Genomic DNA, 15,352 nt, shown 5'->3' on the forward strand with positions numbered 1-15,352 from the left:
GCACACTTTTCTAGTTTTAGAACCAGTTAACCAAACTATATTTCTCCTGATGGTAACTTTGTTATTATGTCCTTTTTCCAGTCTGAATTGGTAGCTTGCAATGCTACTATGCTTTTATGCTTGAGTATTCAGTTTGAGAGTCCACTGTACACCTGAAATCCCATTAAGTCCCATTTAAATGTATTGACGGAAGTTGGTCTCTCTGCTTTGCAGGAAAGACAATGTGATTTTATGAATGTCCACGTAAGGGTTGCAGACTTCAGGGCAATCATTGATTGCAAGGGATTTGCAACCAAATATAAAATGTTTATTTAATTAACTTCATTTATCTATTTACTTTTGGTCTCCTAAAATGGGGGGACTATGTATTAAAAGAGCTATAATTCCTACACGGTTCACCTCATATGCATGTAAACACCCTCAAATTAAAGGAACACGCCAACATTATTGGAAATGCGCTTACCGTCTTCTCCAGAGTCGGACAAGAAGATACCAAGATATACCAATTCTCTCTCTGTGTTCAGTAGAAAACTATCCAACTGAGTGCTAGCTAAGCACAAAATGAATGGAAACGGGTTATACCAGCTAGCCTAGCTTAAAATCCGGGAGAGGCAACAGCTAGGCTAGCTGGTTCGTATCCGCTTCCATTAATTTGTGCTAAAAGGCTAGCTTGCAGCCAGATAGCTTTCTACTGAACGCACAGAGAGGACATTGGTATCTATCTTTTTGTCTGACTCTGGAGAAGACGGTAAGGCATGTTCCTTTAAAGCTGAAAGTCTGCACTGTAATAATAATTTAGGACCTGCTCCGAGGTCATCATTTGGCACACATGCGAACCATGCATACAATGCGTATCTGCGATTAACCCATCCCGTCGTCCTTCCCCCCCAAGGGCAGCCGGGAGCAGACAGGCGCCACGTGAGCCGCGCCAGGGGACCAATCCAAGTGCTCCTGTCCGTCTTCGTCAAGGACGCCACAGCGTTAGCGATCTTGTTGTTGTGCATGTTTTTCCATTGGGTTTATCTTATCGGGGGGGGAAACCCTTGCGAGCACGGGGAGAACATGCAAACTCCACACAGAAAGGCCTGGGAGATACCCCACCTGGGTAACTGGCATCATGGAAACCTGGTCCCCAAGCGGGATTCGAACCCTGGACCTTCTTGCTGTGAGGCGACAGTGTTAACCACTACACCACCGTGCCGCTCACCGTGCCGCTCATAACCAGTCATTGTTCCATTTCAAACCCCATATGCTGGAGCACAAAGCCAAAGCAACAAAAAGAAAAAACAGACCTAAGACTTGCAGTCTGCACTGTAGAATGTAGATGCCCTTACCTGTGTTTCTGTGACATGGTTACAATTACATCACCGAAAAACCTCTTTCTTTTAATTATTTAATTAAAACGGTTGGCAGTGGAAAGATCTAGCTCTTTTATTTATAATGGTTGGTTTAGGAAAGTCCCTAATCCCTGTTGAACCAACAGTGTGGTGGTAATTGAGGATGTGGGTATAGTGCTGAAGAGAGGTGACTACTGTATATAGCCTCTGGTGAAAATTAAGATTAGCGACAGAAAATGTACTGTGGAACATAGAAAGATAAGATCAGATAAGATAAGATAATATTGATCCCCTTGGGGAAATCCGGGCGTCATAAGAGCATGGGGGGGGGGGTACAGGTATGGGCAGGCATGGTAATAGTAGAAAGACATAAATATAGGCAATACCATTGTATCTGAATATAAAAAGAATATGAGGAAAGAAAAATAAATATATAATAATAATAATAATAATAATAATAATAATAATAATAATAATAATAATAATAATAATAATAATAATAATAATAATAATAATAATAATAATAATAATAATAATAATAATAATAATAATAATAATAATAATAATAATAATAATAATAATAATAATAATAATAATAATAATAATAATAAACAGTGTAAACAATATAATTGACTCTGAATATAAGAACATGAGAAAGTAAACTGTGTAATCAAAGGTGCATATGAGGGTCTGTATGCCCTATCAGTTATATTATACGTTACAATAAATATGGGCAATAATTATAATCTGAATATATACTATAGAGTAAAGTAAAGTAAACAGTATACACAGGTGCAGTGTACACAAGGTACCCTAACTTGCATGATATACGCCATACGTTACACGTATGTACAGGTTAGGTGGTAAGAGTCAGACACACTTAGTGAAATTCCTAGTAGTGTTCTGCTGCCATTAGTTCTCCGGCTGCTGCAGGCAGTGGTCCCATGCCCACGGTTGTGGAGCCTGATGGCCGCTGGCACGAAGGACTGGCCGAGGCAGTTAGTGGTGTGTCAGGGGGGTATACCATGGGTTTACTGTATGTTGCATTTGTTGAGCTCATATGACTTTTCAATCCCTTCTAATAATCTGCATTTCCTTGATGTTCTGAGAGGAGGTAGGGATAATGGATTCCTTGAGGTCATCAGGTGGGCACCCTCCTTTGGTGATTCATTGATGAAAGGCCCGCAACACCTCCAGAGGGCTCAACGGCAACATGTGGCGTCCCAGGTGACCCTGGTCATCTAGGTGTACTCTTAACCACACTATATACCTAGGTGTACTCTTAACCACACTATATACCTAGGTGTACTCTTAACCACACTATATACCTAGGTGTACTCTTAACCACACTATATACCTAGGTGTACTCTTAACCACACTATATACCTAGGTGTACTCTTAACCATACTATACCTAGGTGTACTCTTAACCATACTATACCTAGGCTAGGTGTACTCTCAACCACACTCATTCCACAGCTGGTCCAGGCTTGCAGACCCTTTAAACAATGTGCAAACAGCAATGGGGGAAGAGAAGACCAACTGTGTTCAAGTCCAAGTGCACTAAAAACCCATATGGCAGCTACAATAAACATTTTAAAAAGTAGGTAAACAAAACAAAATATACAGAAAAACAGGAAACAAAACAATTACGTGTAGGGGGATAGAGGAGTGGTCTTCAACTTTTTTACTTTGTAAACGCAGGGAGGCTTGTTCCCCCAACATGCTGACTCACAGACAGAATGGTGAACTTTGACAATTTCCCCCCCAAAGTTTCCCCTTTCAGGCTATTTCATTCGCAGTAATTACTAATTGGAGACATCAAATACTTCATCAAAAACGTTTTGAGTTATTTGTATAACCCCCCCTCATCTCACGACCCTAAAGGGGATCCCAGCCCCCAGGTTGAGAACCACCACTGGTAGAGAACAACTGAAAGTTTAAGTGACTTAGTCTGGTGAGTTATTATTGTATCAGTCTGGTGACTTCTTAGTTTATCAGTCTAAGCAGTTCTTAGTTCATCAGTCTGGTGAGTTAACATCACTTTAAACAAAATGTCACTTTAAAAAAATGGAAAGTCACTTTAAAGGAAGGAGGTACTGTATAGTATAGATACATTAAGAGTTAAAATTGTAAATTGTATATTGTACATGGGAACCAGTTTCTCAGGAACTTAGCATGTATTTTTTTTATCATGCATATGTGTCTTACCTATTTTCTTTTCTTCTATGCCTATTTTTATTATTGTATTTTGCACAATCAATGCGGGCATGACCACCCGCATTTCACTGTATGCCCTGGTATGTATGTGACAAATAAACCTCTTGATTCTTGATTCTTGATTAGTGTATCAGTCTGGTGAGTTTTTAGTTCATCAGTCTGGTCAGTTCTTAGTTAATCAGTCTGGTCAGTTCTTAGTTCGTCAGTCCGGTGGGGGTCTAATGTATTTCTAATTCATTTACAGATCATCAACAAATTAATTATGCAAACAAAAATGTCATTTTTATCAATTTATGTATTGAATCATTTCAAAGAGTATCTGTTTTCAGGACTACCATACAAAGTGATTGGTCTGCCCTACTTTTTCTTTAAGGGTTTCTCTATTAGGAACAATCAATAAGTCTGTCTGCTTAGGGCTGCATTCACTTCCAACAGAGGGAAAGAAAGTGCTGCTTGAAGACATTTCTCTGACATTTTGTACATGTGAGTAGGATAGGCCCTTTACCAGGAGCACAAAGGAACACAGTGTCCATGTGGAATTACACGTCAACAAGACAGCAGGTTTGAGTGAAGTGATATCAAAGGCTATAACAGTGTGCTGGAGACATTCAAGCTGGAAGTAATAGGATGTACCTTAATCATAAACACATTACATAGACGCACAAGTGCATGCACAAACATAAACTTAAAAACATATGTAAACACATGCACCCCCCCCCCCACCCCCCCCCCCCCCCACACACACACACACACACACGCACACATAACAGTTAACAGTGAGAGCTCTGTTGTGCAGTCCTTGAGGCACCTGGCAGGGAAGATCATCATAGCAGGTGCCAAGGCAAGTAAGGATAGGGAGTCTGATGGCCTTGACTGACCGGCCTGGCTACCTAAAGAGCCTTCAGCTGCTCTGCCCCCCGCCTCTGGAACTCCCCCCCCCCCCGACATCAGGAACATTGACTCCATCATCCCATTTAAAACCCACCTCAGTCAAAACCCACCTGTTTAGGCAGGCGTATGTCTGATTTTATTTTTTGTCTGATTTTATTTTTTAATGGATTGTGATTGTGAATTTAACTGTTTGTAAATTGTTGTATGGCGACCTTGAGTGCCTTGAAAGGCGCCTTATAAATAAAATGCATTATTATTATTATTATTATTATTATTATTATTATTATTATTATTATTATTATTATTATTATTATTATTATTATTACCTCAAACCCACCTGGACAGGTTAGGATAAGAGACAACTTTTCTAAATGTACTACTACTACTACTACTACTACTACTACTACTACTACTACTACTACTACTACTATACTGCTACTGATGATGATGATGATGATGATGATGATGATGATGATGATGACGACGACGACGACGACGACGACGACGACGACGACGACGACGACGACAACACCAACAATAATAATAATAATAATAATAATAATAATAATAATAATAATAATAATAATAATAATAATAATAATAATAATAATAATAATGCATTCTTGGAGGCTTAGTGAGGGCAGATGTGTTGAGGCTAAATGTATAGGTGCTGTGAGGTTTCGCCTGTTCCCTGGACCTTTAATTCCCTGTCTCCTCACCTCACCGGCCCCCACCTTTGGACTTTCCCTGTCTACTCTCCTCAACAGCCCCCACCCTTGCGATGTTTTACTCTCCTCTGCTCTTCTCCAGCCCCCACCCTTGGACTACCTTTCACAGCTGTTCATAGTTTATGATTAGCGCCCCCAGAGGGCTTTAAATACCTGGACCTCCCCTCCAGTCCTGGTCGGGTCGTTCTGTATGCTGGTTCGGTGTTCTGGACTCTGTATCTTTATCTGTGTTCAGTGTTCATGGAGTCCTGGACGTTACCATCACCTGCCGCGTCTCCGGCGTGAGACGACGTGCCAGCCATCACCACCTGTCGCCGTTTGCCTGGAGTGGGACACCGTCTGCGCTCTCTAATCCTCTACGGGAGGTTTTCCAGTGTTCCCACTCCAGACGTCAAGCCGGTGCGCATCGCTTCCTATTCCACGGGAGGATGCGTCTCTTCGCCCCGGTCCTCTGGGACCCCGGTGTTCTGCGCTGCCCGTCTGCAGCATCCGAGGAAGATCTCCGTGCCAGGTTTCCGCCGTCGGAACCCTGCCATCCCTGTAAGCAGCTCTGGCCCTCGCCCTGTCCAAGGCCTTAACCCTGTTCTCTGTCCCTGTCTCCAGCCCGCCTCTCCGGGCCTCTGTCCCTGTTCCCCCTCTCCAGTGCCCCTGGTCCTGCCCTGACATTTTGCCCTGGCCCTGTCCCTTAGCCTTAGCCCCTTAGCCTGTTCGCCTTTTAAAGGCACAGTGCCGCATTTTCTCTATTTTCTTTGACTCCAGTGTTTTTGTGTTTTCCCTTAAAGCAGGGCTGTACAGTGCAACATATATGTCGCACGTGCGACACTGACGTCAGTCTGTGCGATGAATGAATTGACTTTAGTAGCACTGGTGCGATGGCCCGTGGCGCAAGCAAAAAAAAAAGAAAGTGTGACAGTAAATTGAATGGACCACAGCGCCACGCTATCCACTTGGTACTTGTAGTCTCGTGCGATTAAAAACAATGTCCCGTCTCGCGTAGAGTCCATAATCAAACACCAAATCCCATAATCCCTAGCGAACAATATCCCCGCGACTAAGTTGCAAGCTCAATGTACAGTGACTGGGTGACTTCGACAAGATGAAGCGCTTTTTTAAGGTATTAAATCCAACAAAAGAAGTACAAGATCAAAACCCCAAACGAGCCCGAGAGGGACCACCGTTAATAGAAACGAGACAAAAGGAGAAGATTAACAAGATGTACAGATATAACGCAGAGTGGGAAAATGATTTTCCGTGGATATTTTTTATTGAGGAAGCGCAGCTATTATTATTCTGTCACTGGTGCCGGGAGACTTCGGAAAAGATCCGATCAGAGAATCTCTGTCCCTGTCTCCAGCCCGCCTCTCCGGGCCTCTGTCCCTGTTCCCCCTCTCCAGTGCCCCTGGTCCTGCCCTGACATTTTGCCCTGGCCCTGTCCCTTAGCCTTAGCCCCTTAGCCTGTTCGCCTTTTTAAAGGGACAGTGCCGCCTTTTGTTATGTATTGAATAAATGCCCTGTTTTGGCTTACTCTCATACCTGTCTTGTGTTGTGCGATTGGGGTCGGTTACAAACCATAACAGGTGCTCTTAAAAACCTCCATTATGTTTGAGCCCACATGGTTTCTGTGAGCTCTTACACCCAAATTAGGTATTAATTATGATTCAGACCTTCTAGCAATGCTAGACTATAAAACAAGTTTGGGTGTAATAGCTCACATAAAATTGTGTTGCCTCATAAAGTCAGAACCCCATTCTAGGGAGCAGCCCCAGCTTTTACATCCCATGTGACGTCACCGATTGGAGGATTCTCTCTCTGATTTCTAGCTTTAGGGAGAGTGGTCCGTGTTCACACGACTGAACTGCTCTGGGGCACAGGAAGAACATCATTATGTGAATTCTTAAAAAAGGTGGCATTGCCCTTTAATGTAAACATTTTTGCAGCTTGGCCAAAAAGTAATGACCCTCAATAAAACATTGATGGCCCCCATGTGATCTAGCATCTAACATCATGAATATGCACACAGCAAACGTCATGGCAATGCGGCCATTACTTTCAATTGTGGCCTGATGGTGGCGCTATACCGTAAAGGTCATGGGGTCACCAAAATCCGTGGGGTCATGAATGTGCATACAGCACAGGCAGCTAATTTCCATGACAATCCGGCCATAACTTTTTGAGATATACTGATGGCCTACACATATAGACAGAAAACATAATCTCCACCTATGGGGTTACAAAGAATAGTCTGTGGGCATATTATCTTCTGCACATGATAATACGTCTAGGATGGTCAATCCATCTTGGGTCAAGCGTTCATCCAGCCATCCATCCATCCATGATCCATCCATACACCACAGAAATCGCGTGTGTGCTCCTGATTGAAAATAGCGGATATGGCCGATGCGCAATGCTGATTGCTGAGCATTGGTTATAGCTTGTCGGTCCTAACACATCTATTCCTAAAGGTAGACAGCTGGTCCACAAAGAAGGGGCCGAATGAAACAAATGGAATCAAGATAATAAAAGCAATAGGTTTCAGCGGTAATAATAACCTATCCTACCGTAACGTTTATAAACAGTGGCACATTTCCACAGCGCGCACATACCAAACCCCTGTAGTGGAATGTACCAAATGAAAATAGGGGAGAGGGGGGTGAAGTTAGAATACAGTAATTCTATAAAGAAAAAAAAATTACGAAGATAAAACATATAAGCTATCCTATTTGAAAAGTATATAAACAATAGCGAATGAGTAACTTCTTGAGAACGTGTGTAATGTCGGCCCTTCACTGGCAACACAGAAATGGACCACACCCCTATATGGCTGCCAGGATGGAGTTGACCGCTGGGACCTGGACGAGGCAAGGCGCGTCTGTCCGTTAGACCACATCACACCGGCTGCACTCAGGACCAGAGACGCGCAAGTGATAATGTCTGCCCCGTGCATGTGTTCTCACAATTTCATACCTTGAGACGCGTCGTTTCGAAAAGGACGGTAATTATTACACACTGGTAAGTGTCCTGTAATTTCTTTTTTTATTGGGTATTTTTTTAATTATGAACGAATAGATGCGCCTGTGTGTGTGTGTGTGTGTGTGTGTGTGTGTGTGTGTGTGTGTGTGTGTGTGTGTGTGTGTGTGTGTGTGTGTGTGTGTGTGTGTGTGTGTGTGTGTGTGAGACTGGGTACCAGTGCGCATGATGTAGTGGTCAGCCAGTGAATGATGAAACACAGCGCATGGATGGCATGAAGGCTGGGGCGGGAGGGATTAATTTATGGATATTATTTGGAGAGGAACAAATTGTCCCTGAATATACAATGAGCCACATGGCACCTTGCGTGTTCTATGTGTTCATTTGTATGTTTGTTTCGTTAATACAATGTAGGCGTATTGATGGTTTATCTGCACCGAGTTACTGAGAGTGCAGAAGATGCAATAGGTATGATATTTTCTCATTTATTTTTCCAGGATGAATCTGAATATCCTCCTATTGATCATTTCAGGCTATACGAAGATGTGAAGAGAATAATTTGGCTATTTCATAATCCGGGTTAGGCCTATATTGTTACACAGATCGTCTATGGTTGAGCATTCCTCCATTATTATAGGCTATTGCCGTTTCCTAGATTATGAAATTATGTTTTGCCTAATACAAACCAGGCTAATCTGGAAGTGGCAAGGGAAATGTATTTAATCACTTAATCCTCGGGTTGGTGAAAGGCAATATGCTGCTGCGTTCTGCAGCATGGTACCAGTATAATTTTTGGCGACTCGTGCTTTTTTATGCCCAATAGCTAGTTGGGCATAACCCCCCCCCCCCCATACTTAAATCCAACCTCATGCAGCTAAAGATTTGAGAGGTTGCATTGTTTATTGTGTGGGTTTGTTTGTATCCTAGCTCTATTATCTGGGGATCTCCCCTCAAGTGCGACGTGCGCGGAACATTATAGTGTTTGGGTTCGTATGCAAATCGCCTCGTGCCGTGTGTCGGCCGTTCAATTATTTAAACGCGTGGAAACGTGATCGTTTAAATGCCAAGTAGACCTGCCAGTGCCATAGCATATTCCATTCTAAAGCATGGTCATGGGCTTTTCCAAACAATGAATTATAAATGATACCCATTCATAGATTTTCTTTTGACAGTCATGTGATTTCCATGTGAGAATTAACTTATTCTAGTACTAAGACCCTACGCTCCCAGAGTAAAAAAAAAAATATAAAAAAGAATGATCCGTTTTTAATAGGCTATCTACTAGAAAAGTATATATTACATATTGAATAATACCACAATAGCATCATATAATGCGAAATTATTTCTATGTGATTCCTCTACGGGTGATTTCACTAGTATATTATGAAGGAAAATAAGATACAAATTAAAACTATATCTCCAACTATTTGGTCAAAGAAACCCCCCAGACATGCATGTCTCATGGTAGGTAATCGTTTCTGACCTTAAAAATAGGCTAGTGTGGTGTCACATTGAGGGAGTCTCTCACTCCAGAGCCTCTTCCTTCGACTTCCCACACTAGTTTATAAGAAACCCTCATTTGCCTCAAGTCATTGATATTATGTGTTGTGAATTCTATATATGTTCACTCGGGGCAAAAAAATAGAGTTTGAGAAGCTAGCTTCAGAACACTCAACATAGCTTGCTGAGATCTTATTCACCTCTTAAATAATTCATTTTCAACATCAAAGCCTTCCCTTTAGAGAGAAGAGTATTTCAACAACTGCAATATGTTCTCTTCTACCCCTCAGACCTTTGGTGATAATGAAGAAATAAACCACCCTCCTCATCTCTCCACTTCCGACAGACAGAAGGTTCTCTCCAAACCCGACATAACCCTCGTTCCCCTCAGACACCTCCAACTTGCGCGGTTAAAAGGACTTTTCCGGCCCCGCCCCTCTCCAGCACCGCCGACCAAACAAGACATTCCGCCCCCCCGCCCCTGGTCTTGCTTTATCAAATGCCCAAAAACAGCAAGGCCGTCAAGAGAGAGCTTGACGACGATGTCACGGAGTCCGTCAAAGACCTGCTATCCAACGAGGACGCGTGCGACGATTCTTTCAAGAAGAGCTCGCTGATCGTCGACAACCATGACGACGCGGAGGGCAAGGAGTGCGACGTGGAGGAGGGCGGCTCGGACAGCGAGGAGGAGGAGCGCCCGGCCTGGAACAGCAAGCTCCAGTACATCCTGGCCCAGGTGGGCTTCTCCGTAGGCCTGGGAAATGTCTGGAGGTTCCCCTACCTGTGTCAGAAGAACGGAGGCGGTGAGTGACTCACACATACACCAATCAGTGGGTTAGTAGTTCAATAAATGGGTTCTTCATTGGCAGGCCTGGACACAGAAATGGTGGGTTCTCCATTGGCAGGCCTGGACACAGAAATGGTGGGTTCTCCGTTGGCAGGCCTGAACACAGAAATGGTGGGTTCTCCATTGGCAGGCCTGGACACAGAAATGGTGGGTTCTCCGTTGGCAGGCCTGAACACAGAAATGGTGGGTTCTCCGTTGGCAGGCCTGGACACAGAAATGGTGGGTTCTCCGTTGGCAGGCCTGGACACAGAAATGGTGGGTTCTCCGTTGGCAGGCCTGGACACAGAAATGGTGGGTTCTCCATTGGCAGGCCTGGACACAGAAATGGTGGGTTCTGAAAAAGATCCAGTGAATGGGCCCTTCCCAAACCTGCTTAACTCATATAAAACATGCATTTATTGCTGGCCTCCAGGCCCCCCCCCCCTCCTATAACACCTGGGGGCCCCAGAAATCGTTCCTCTTTTCCCATCCTGTGGGCTGCCCTGCCATCGGTGATGATCTACCACAAGATCAGGCTCCAATGTTCCTCAACATTTGAATGTTTATTATGAGGTTAGAAGATTTGTAATTCTGAGGTTGGACATATCACCACCATCAGTGACAAGGCTCAACACATGGTGATCTAAGATCAGGCTCCAATGTTCCTCAACATTTGAATGTTTATTATGAGGTTAGAAGATTTGTAATTCTGAGGTTGGACATACTGTATCACCACCATCAGTGACAAGGCTCAACACATGGTGATCTAAGATCAGGCTCCAATGTTCCTCAAAATGTATTTATTATCAGGGTAGAAGATTTTAAATCCTGATGTTATACACGTCACCACCATCGTTGGTTGAGGCTCTCCTCCACTGGTGGAGATATACAGTAGGATCAGACAAGTCTGAATACTTATTTCCCCAAGGGGATCAATAAAGGAATATCTTATCTTATCTTATGAAATTAAGCATCATTTTATCACCGTAGACCTTTTGAAATAAAAATGTTCAGACAAGAACATTTCCAGGTTGCATGTGTGTGATATAGTACTTTGCGAGCATGTGTGTGTGTGTGTGTGTGTGTGCGTGTGTGTGTGTGTTTGTGGTTACATGTGTGAGAATGAGAGACACTTCTTCCTGTGTGTCAAAACCAGACTTGGCTCAGTGGCCTTGATGGTAATCAACCAGAGTGCTCCGGATTGACAGAACCACTATGGGACTTTCTGTGTGTCAGTCAGTGTGCCCTCCATCCTCTACTGTACCTCTATCCGCCACATCAAAACCTGCAAACAGCAGCCAGATACATACTCAGTAGCTCCCTTTTCAACAGACAGAATCGCAGAGTGTTTAAGACCACAACAACCGAGTAATAATAAAGCAATATATCAGCTGTAGACTCAATCAAACATGCAGCATTTCCCACAATGTCACCAAAAAGGAAAATGGCACCCGCCTGTCTTCCTTACCCTAGGGTGCTGTTGGTCTCCATTACAGAGTCGCAGCATGCTGTGGCACCGCTCATACAACACGACGAGACCTAATCAAATAGTGTCTGTCTCTTGGGGTCAGTGTCCGGAGAAAGCTGATTATCAAGGCCTCTCAGACACGCTGGCCAGATGAAACGCTGTAGCAGCTGTGTGTTTGTGTTATAGCACATTAAGCTAATACCTGCGCCCTCTGGGATTAGCGCTGGCATGTTTTGATCTGTAGTTCAGTGGTGTATGTGCACGTGTCATTAATGATGTGCACTGAATAAGCTTGTTGTGGAAATATACCTAGACGTGTGTGTGTGTGTGTGTGTGTGTGTGTGTGTGTGTGTGTGTGTGTGTGTGTGTGTGTGTGTGTGTGTGTGTGTGTGGTGGCACTGGCTCGTCGTAGCGGCTCCAGTCATGACCCCTCCCTAGGCCTTGTCATGTTGTGGAGGTCTGCTTTAAACAACGCTGGCCACCCTGCAGAGATCAGCTGTAATTAGATTAAAATGGCAGGTCTGGGGCTGCAGTGCTCTGCTGTGTGTGTGCGTGTGCGTGTGCGTGTGTGTGTGTGTGTGGTTGTGCCTTTCTCCAGCTTACTGTACCTTTCCATACAGTGCTGTGTATGTTGTCAACTTGTGTGTGTGTTAATGTGTATATGTTTGTCCAGTCTTTAGGCTTGAACATTAAATGTATATATATGTGTGTGTGTGTGTTGTGTGTGTGTGTGTGTGTGTGTGTGTGTGTGTGTGTGTGTGTGTGTGTGTGTAGGTATGTATGTATAAAATGCAGGGATATTATATATGTATAATGTGTACATATATTTAAGCATTACATCACGCGCAGGAGTGGTTTGTGAACAATAAACCATGCCTAGGGGTGGTCGTTAGACCCCCCTAGGCATGGTTTATTGTTCACAAATCACGACTGCAAGTGGTGTAATGCTTTTATACAACTGCCACATTCATCCAACCTTATTGCTATACAATAAACACACATTAATCGAAGATTTATTGAAAAAACCATCCGCCAGAAAAAGTAGTTCCCACAACTACAAAAAAGACAAGTTGCCTCCATGTGGAAGCAGCTCGGAAGTGCATCCAACCAACTAACACATCCAACTGTGTGTTATTGGAAGCAGCTTGAAGTGCATCCAACCAACTAACACATCCAACTGTGTGTTATTGGAACTAACACATCCAACTGCCTTTCAACTAAGGCATCCAACCAACTAACACATCCAACTGCCTTTCAACTAAGACATCGAACCAACTAACACATCCAACTGCCTTTCAACTAAGACATCCAACCACCTAACACATCCAACTTTTCTTTAGTTTTTAATTATGAAGTTAGTGGTTATTGGAATGATTGATTGATTGAAAATTGTATTACCAGATGCAGAATGGGTACAATACAGTACGGCTCAATACACACAATTGTTAAGGGGATGCAGACCTAATTTCTATAGAACTTCATTCTTAGATGCTTCTATAGAAAGTAGGTAAAACAAATTAAAAAGTTTTCTTTGCCCTATAAGAAAAAAAAAAATTCTTCGCCCTATTTTTTTATTTATTTTTTTTAGCCTAAACTTAACCAGTTGGAAACCAGGCGTACAGTAATAAAATGAGCAATCAACCAATCAATCAATTCAATAGACCATGCTCACTTAAAACAGCGCTGCTTCTCTCTCAGTCTGACTCCCCCGCTGTTGCAGACAGGAGTGTGTGTGTGTGTATGTGTGTGTGTGTGTGTGTGTGTGTGTGTGTGTGTGTGTGTGTGTGTGTGTGTGTGTTTGTGGGTACGCCAGCGTCGGACAGTGTGAGAGTGAACGCTGCAGTCAGTGGGAAGGAAGTAGAAATTTAAAATAAAATTGCAAATAATCAATCAATCAATCCGCGATTTTTCTTTTGTTCTAAAATGACTCATGACCCATCAATTACATCATCCAACATTGTTTAAAGGACTAAGACATTCGCCTTGACAGAATCGCTTTATATTTAGTCGTTATGACGCTATCAACATATCCATTTGTTAAAGATTATTGTCCGCCATCTTGTGATCCGGCGGAGTGATGTGATGTGATTCGGTTGTGGGCGGGTCCTGGGACCAGGACCGTAGAATGGTCCCAATACATACGTGTAAATGGACTGTTTCAGCCAATCAGAATCGAGAAATTTGCATGCCGTTGTATAAGTGTATGTATAACTCACTCTGCAGAACATTATAGTGAGTGTAAAATCCCACTATTAAGTAAACATCTCAGCCCTTACCTCCTTGGATGGCCCTATTGAGCCTGGTCATTATAGTCTGTAGTTTGTAGCAGTACCACCTTTGAGTGACACTTTAAAGCAGGTGGTTCCTAATTCTCCAAGTTGTCAAACCTCACAAGTAGCACAACTCCATCAAAGGCTCATCAGAAAGCAGACAGGAGGACGACTCTGTTCTGTCCATCATGATGCACAATTAAGAAGACATAATGTATCACAAAAATGCTTGTTGAGGTCATAGGCCATTTTAAGTTCTATTGTTTAAAGGGGCCTTATTCTAGTCTTTTCGACAAGTTAATATAGGTCTCTGAGGTCCCCTAAACATGTATTGGAAGTTTTCTGCTGATAAAACCACTCAGATTAGCATGCCTCTATACCTCTCTGTTTCAGTCATGTTCTCAGTAGGCTGTTTCTGTGCCTGTAATGAACAATCTGCTTTTATCGTCATATACCTTCGAACAAAATTCAGATCCAACTTTCTGACTAAACGTTGCAGATCAAATACGACACAAGATCCAGCAATAGATAAATAAAATCAAATATAATTTTTGTCAGAAACATATTTTAGGTTAAACTTTATGTAAAAAAAGATTTACGCGCAAGCCGGCATCGTGTACACGACGTGCATTTTATCAAGATATCTTCACATACTGTACGTGGACGTTAGTAACTCCGGTGATTGTGGCTGCAATTCTGAATGGCTTGTTTCAAGAGGGAGGGTTCTTGTCACCGCTGAACTGCAGAAAAGGCACAATGCACACATTTCAAATGTTCTCAATGTTGGTACAACCCCTAACTAGGGCTGGGCAATATGGCCAAAAATGTTATCACGATAAAAATGTGCATATCGTTCGATATTTCTGCTTTGCACTAGATAGTACTGTACATTAGTACACTGCATAGTATTGTGTATTGTATATTATATGGTAACTCAGAACATTGTACATATGTCTATACCGAACACTGTGACCTCATTTTCTTCTTCTTCTTCTAAATTCATGCTATATTATGTTATTATGTTATTTGATACTATCTTGTCTAGCACAGTCTCTGGAGCGTAACAGTAAGAAGCATTTTGTATGAAAGTATTCTGTACTTCTGTATGACAACTATTAAAGAACTTGAACTTGAACTATAGATAAT

General features: G+C 42.7%; 1 protein-coding gene across 1 annotated transcript in view; it reads left to right on the forward strand.

Annotated features, from left to right (window-relative positions):
- The first annotated feature begins 8,062 nt into the window (after positions 1-8,062).
- slc6a15 (solute carrier family 6 member 15) overlaps positions 8,063-15,352 on the forward strand; it is a 49,108-nt gene continuing 41,818 nt past the window's right edge. The window contains exons 1-2 of the mRNA XM_084334626.1: positions 8,063-8,184; positions 9,933-10,445. Of these exons, the coding sequence (XP_084190752.1) occupies positions 10,142-10,445 (304 nt within the window). The 5' untranslated portion in view covers positions 8,063-8,184; positions 9,933-10,141. The remainder of the gene's footprint in view (positions 8,185-9,932; positions 10,446-15,352) is intronic.

Source organism: Notolepis coatsorum, assembly GCF_963971535.1.
Source record: "Notolepis coatsorum genome assembly, chromosome: 18".
Lineage (NCBI taxonomy): Eukaryota > Metazoa > Chordata > Actinopteri > Aulopiformes > Paralepididae > Notolepis > Notolepis coatsorum.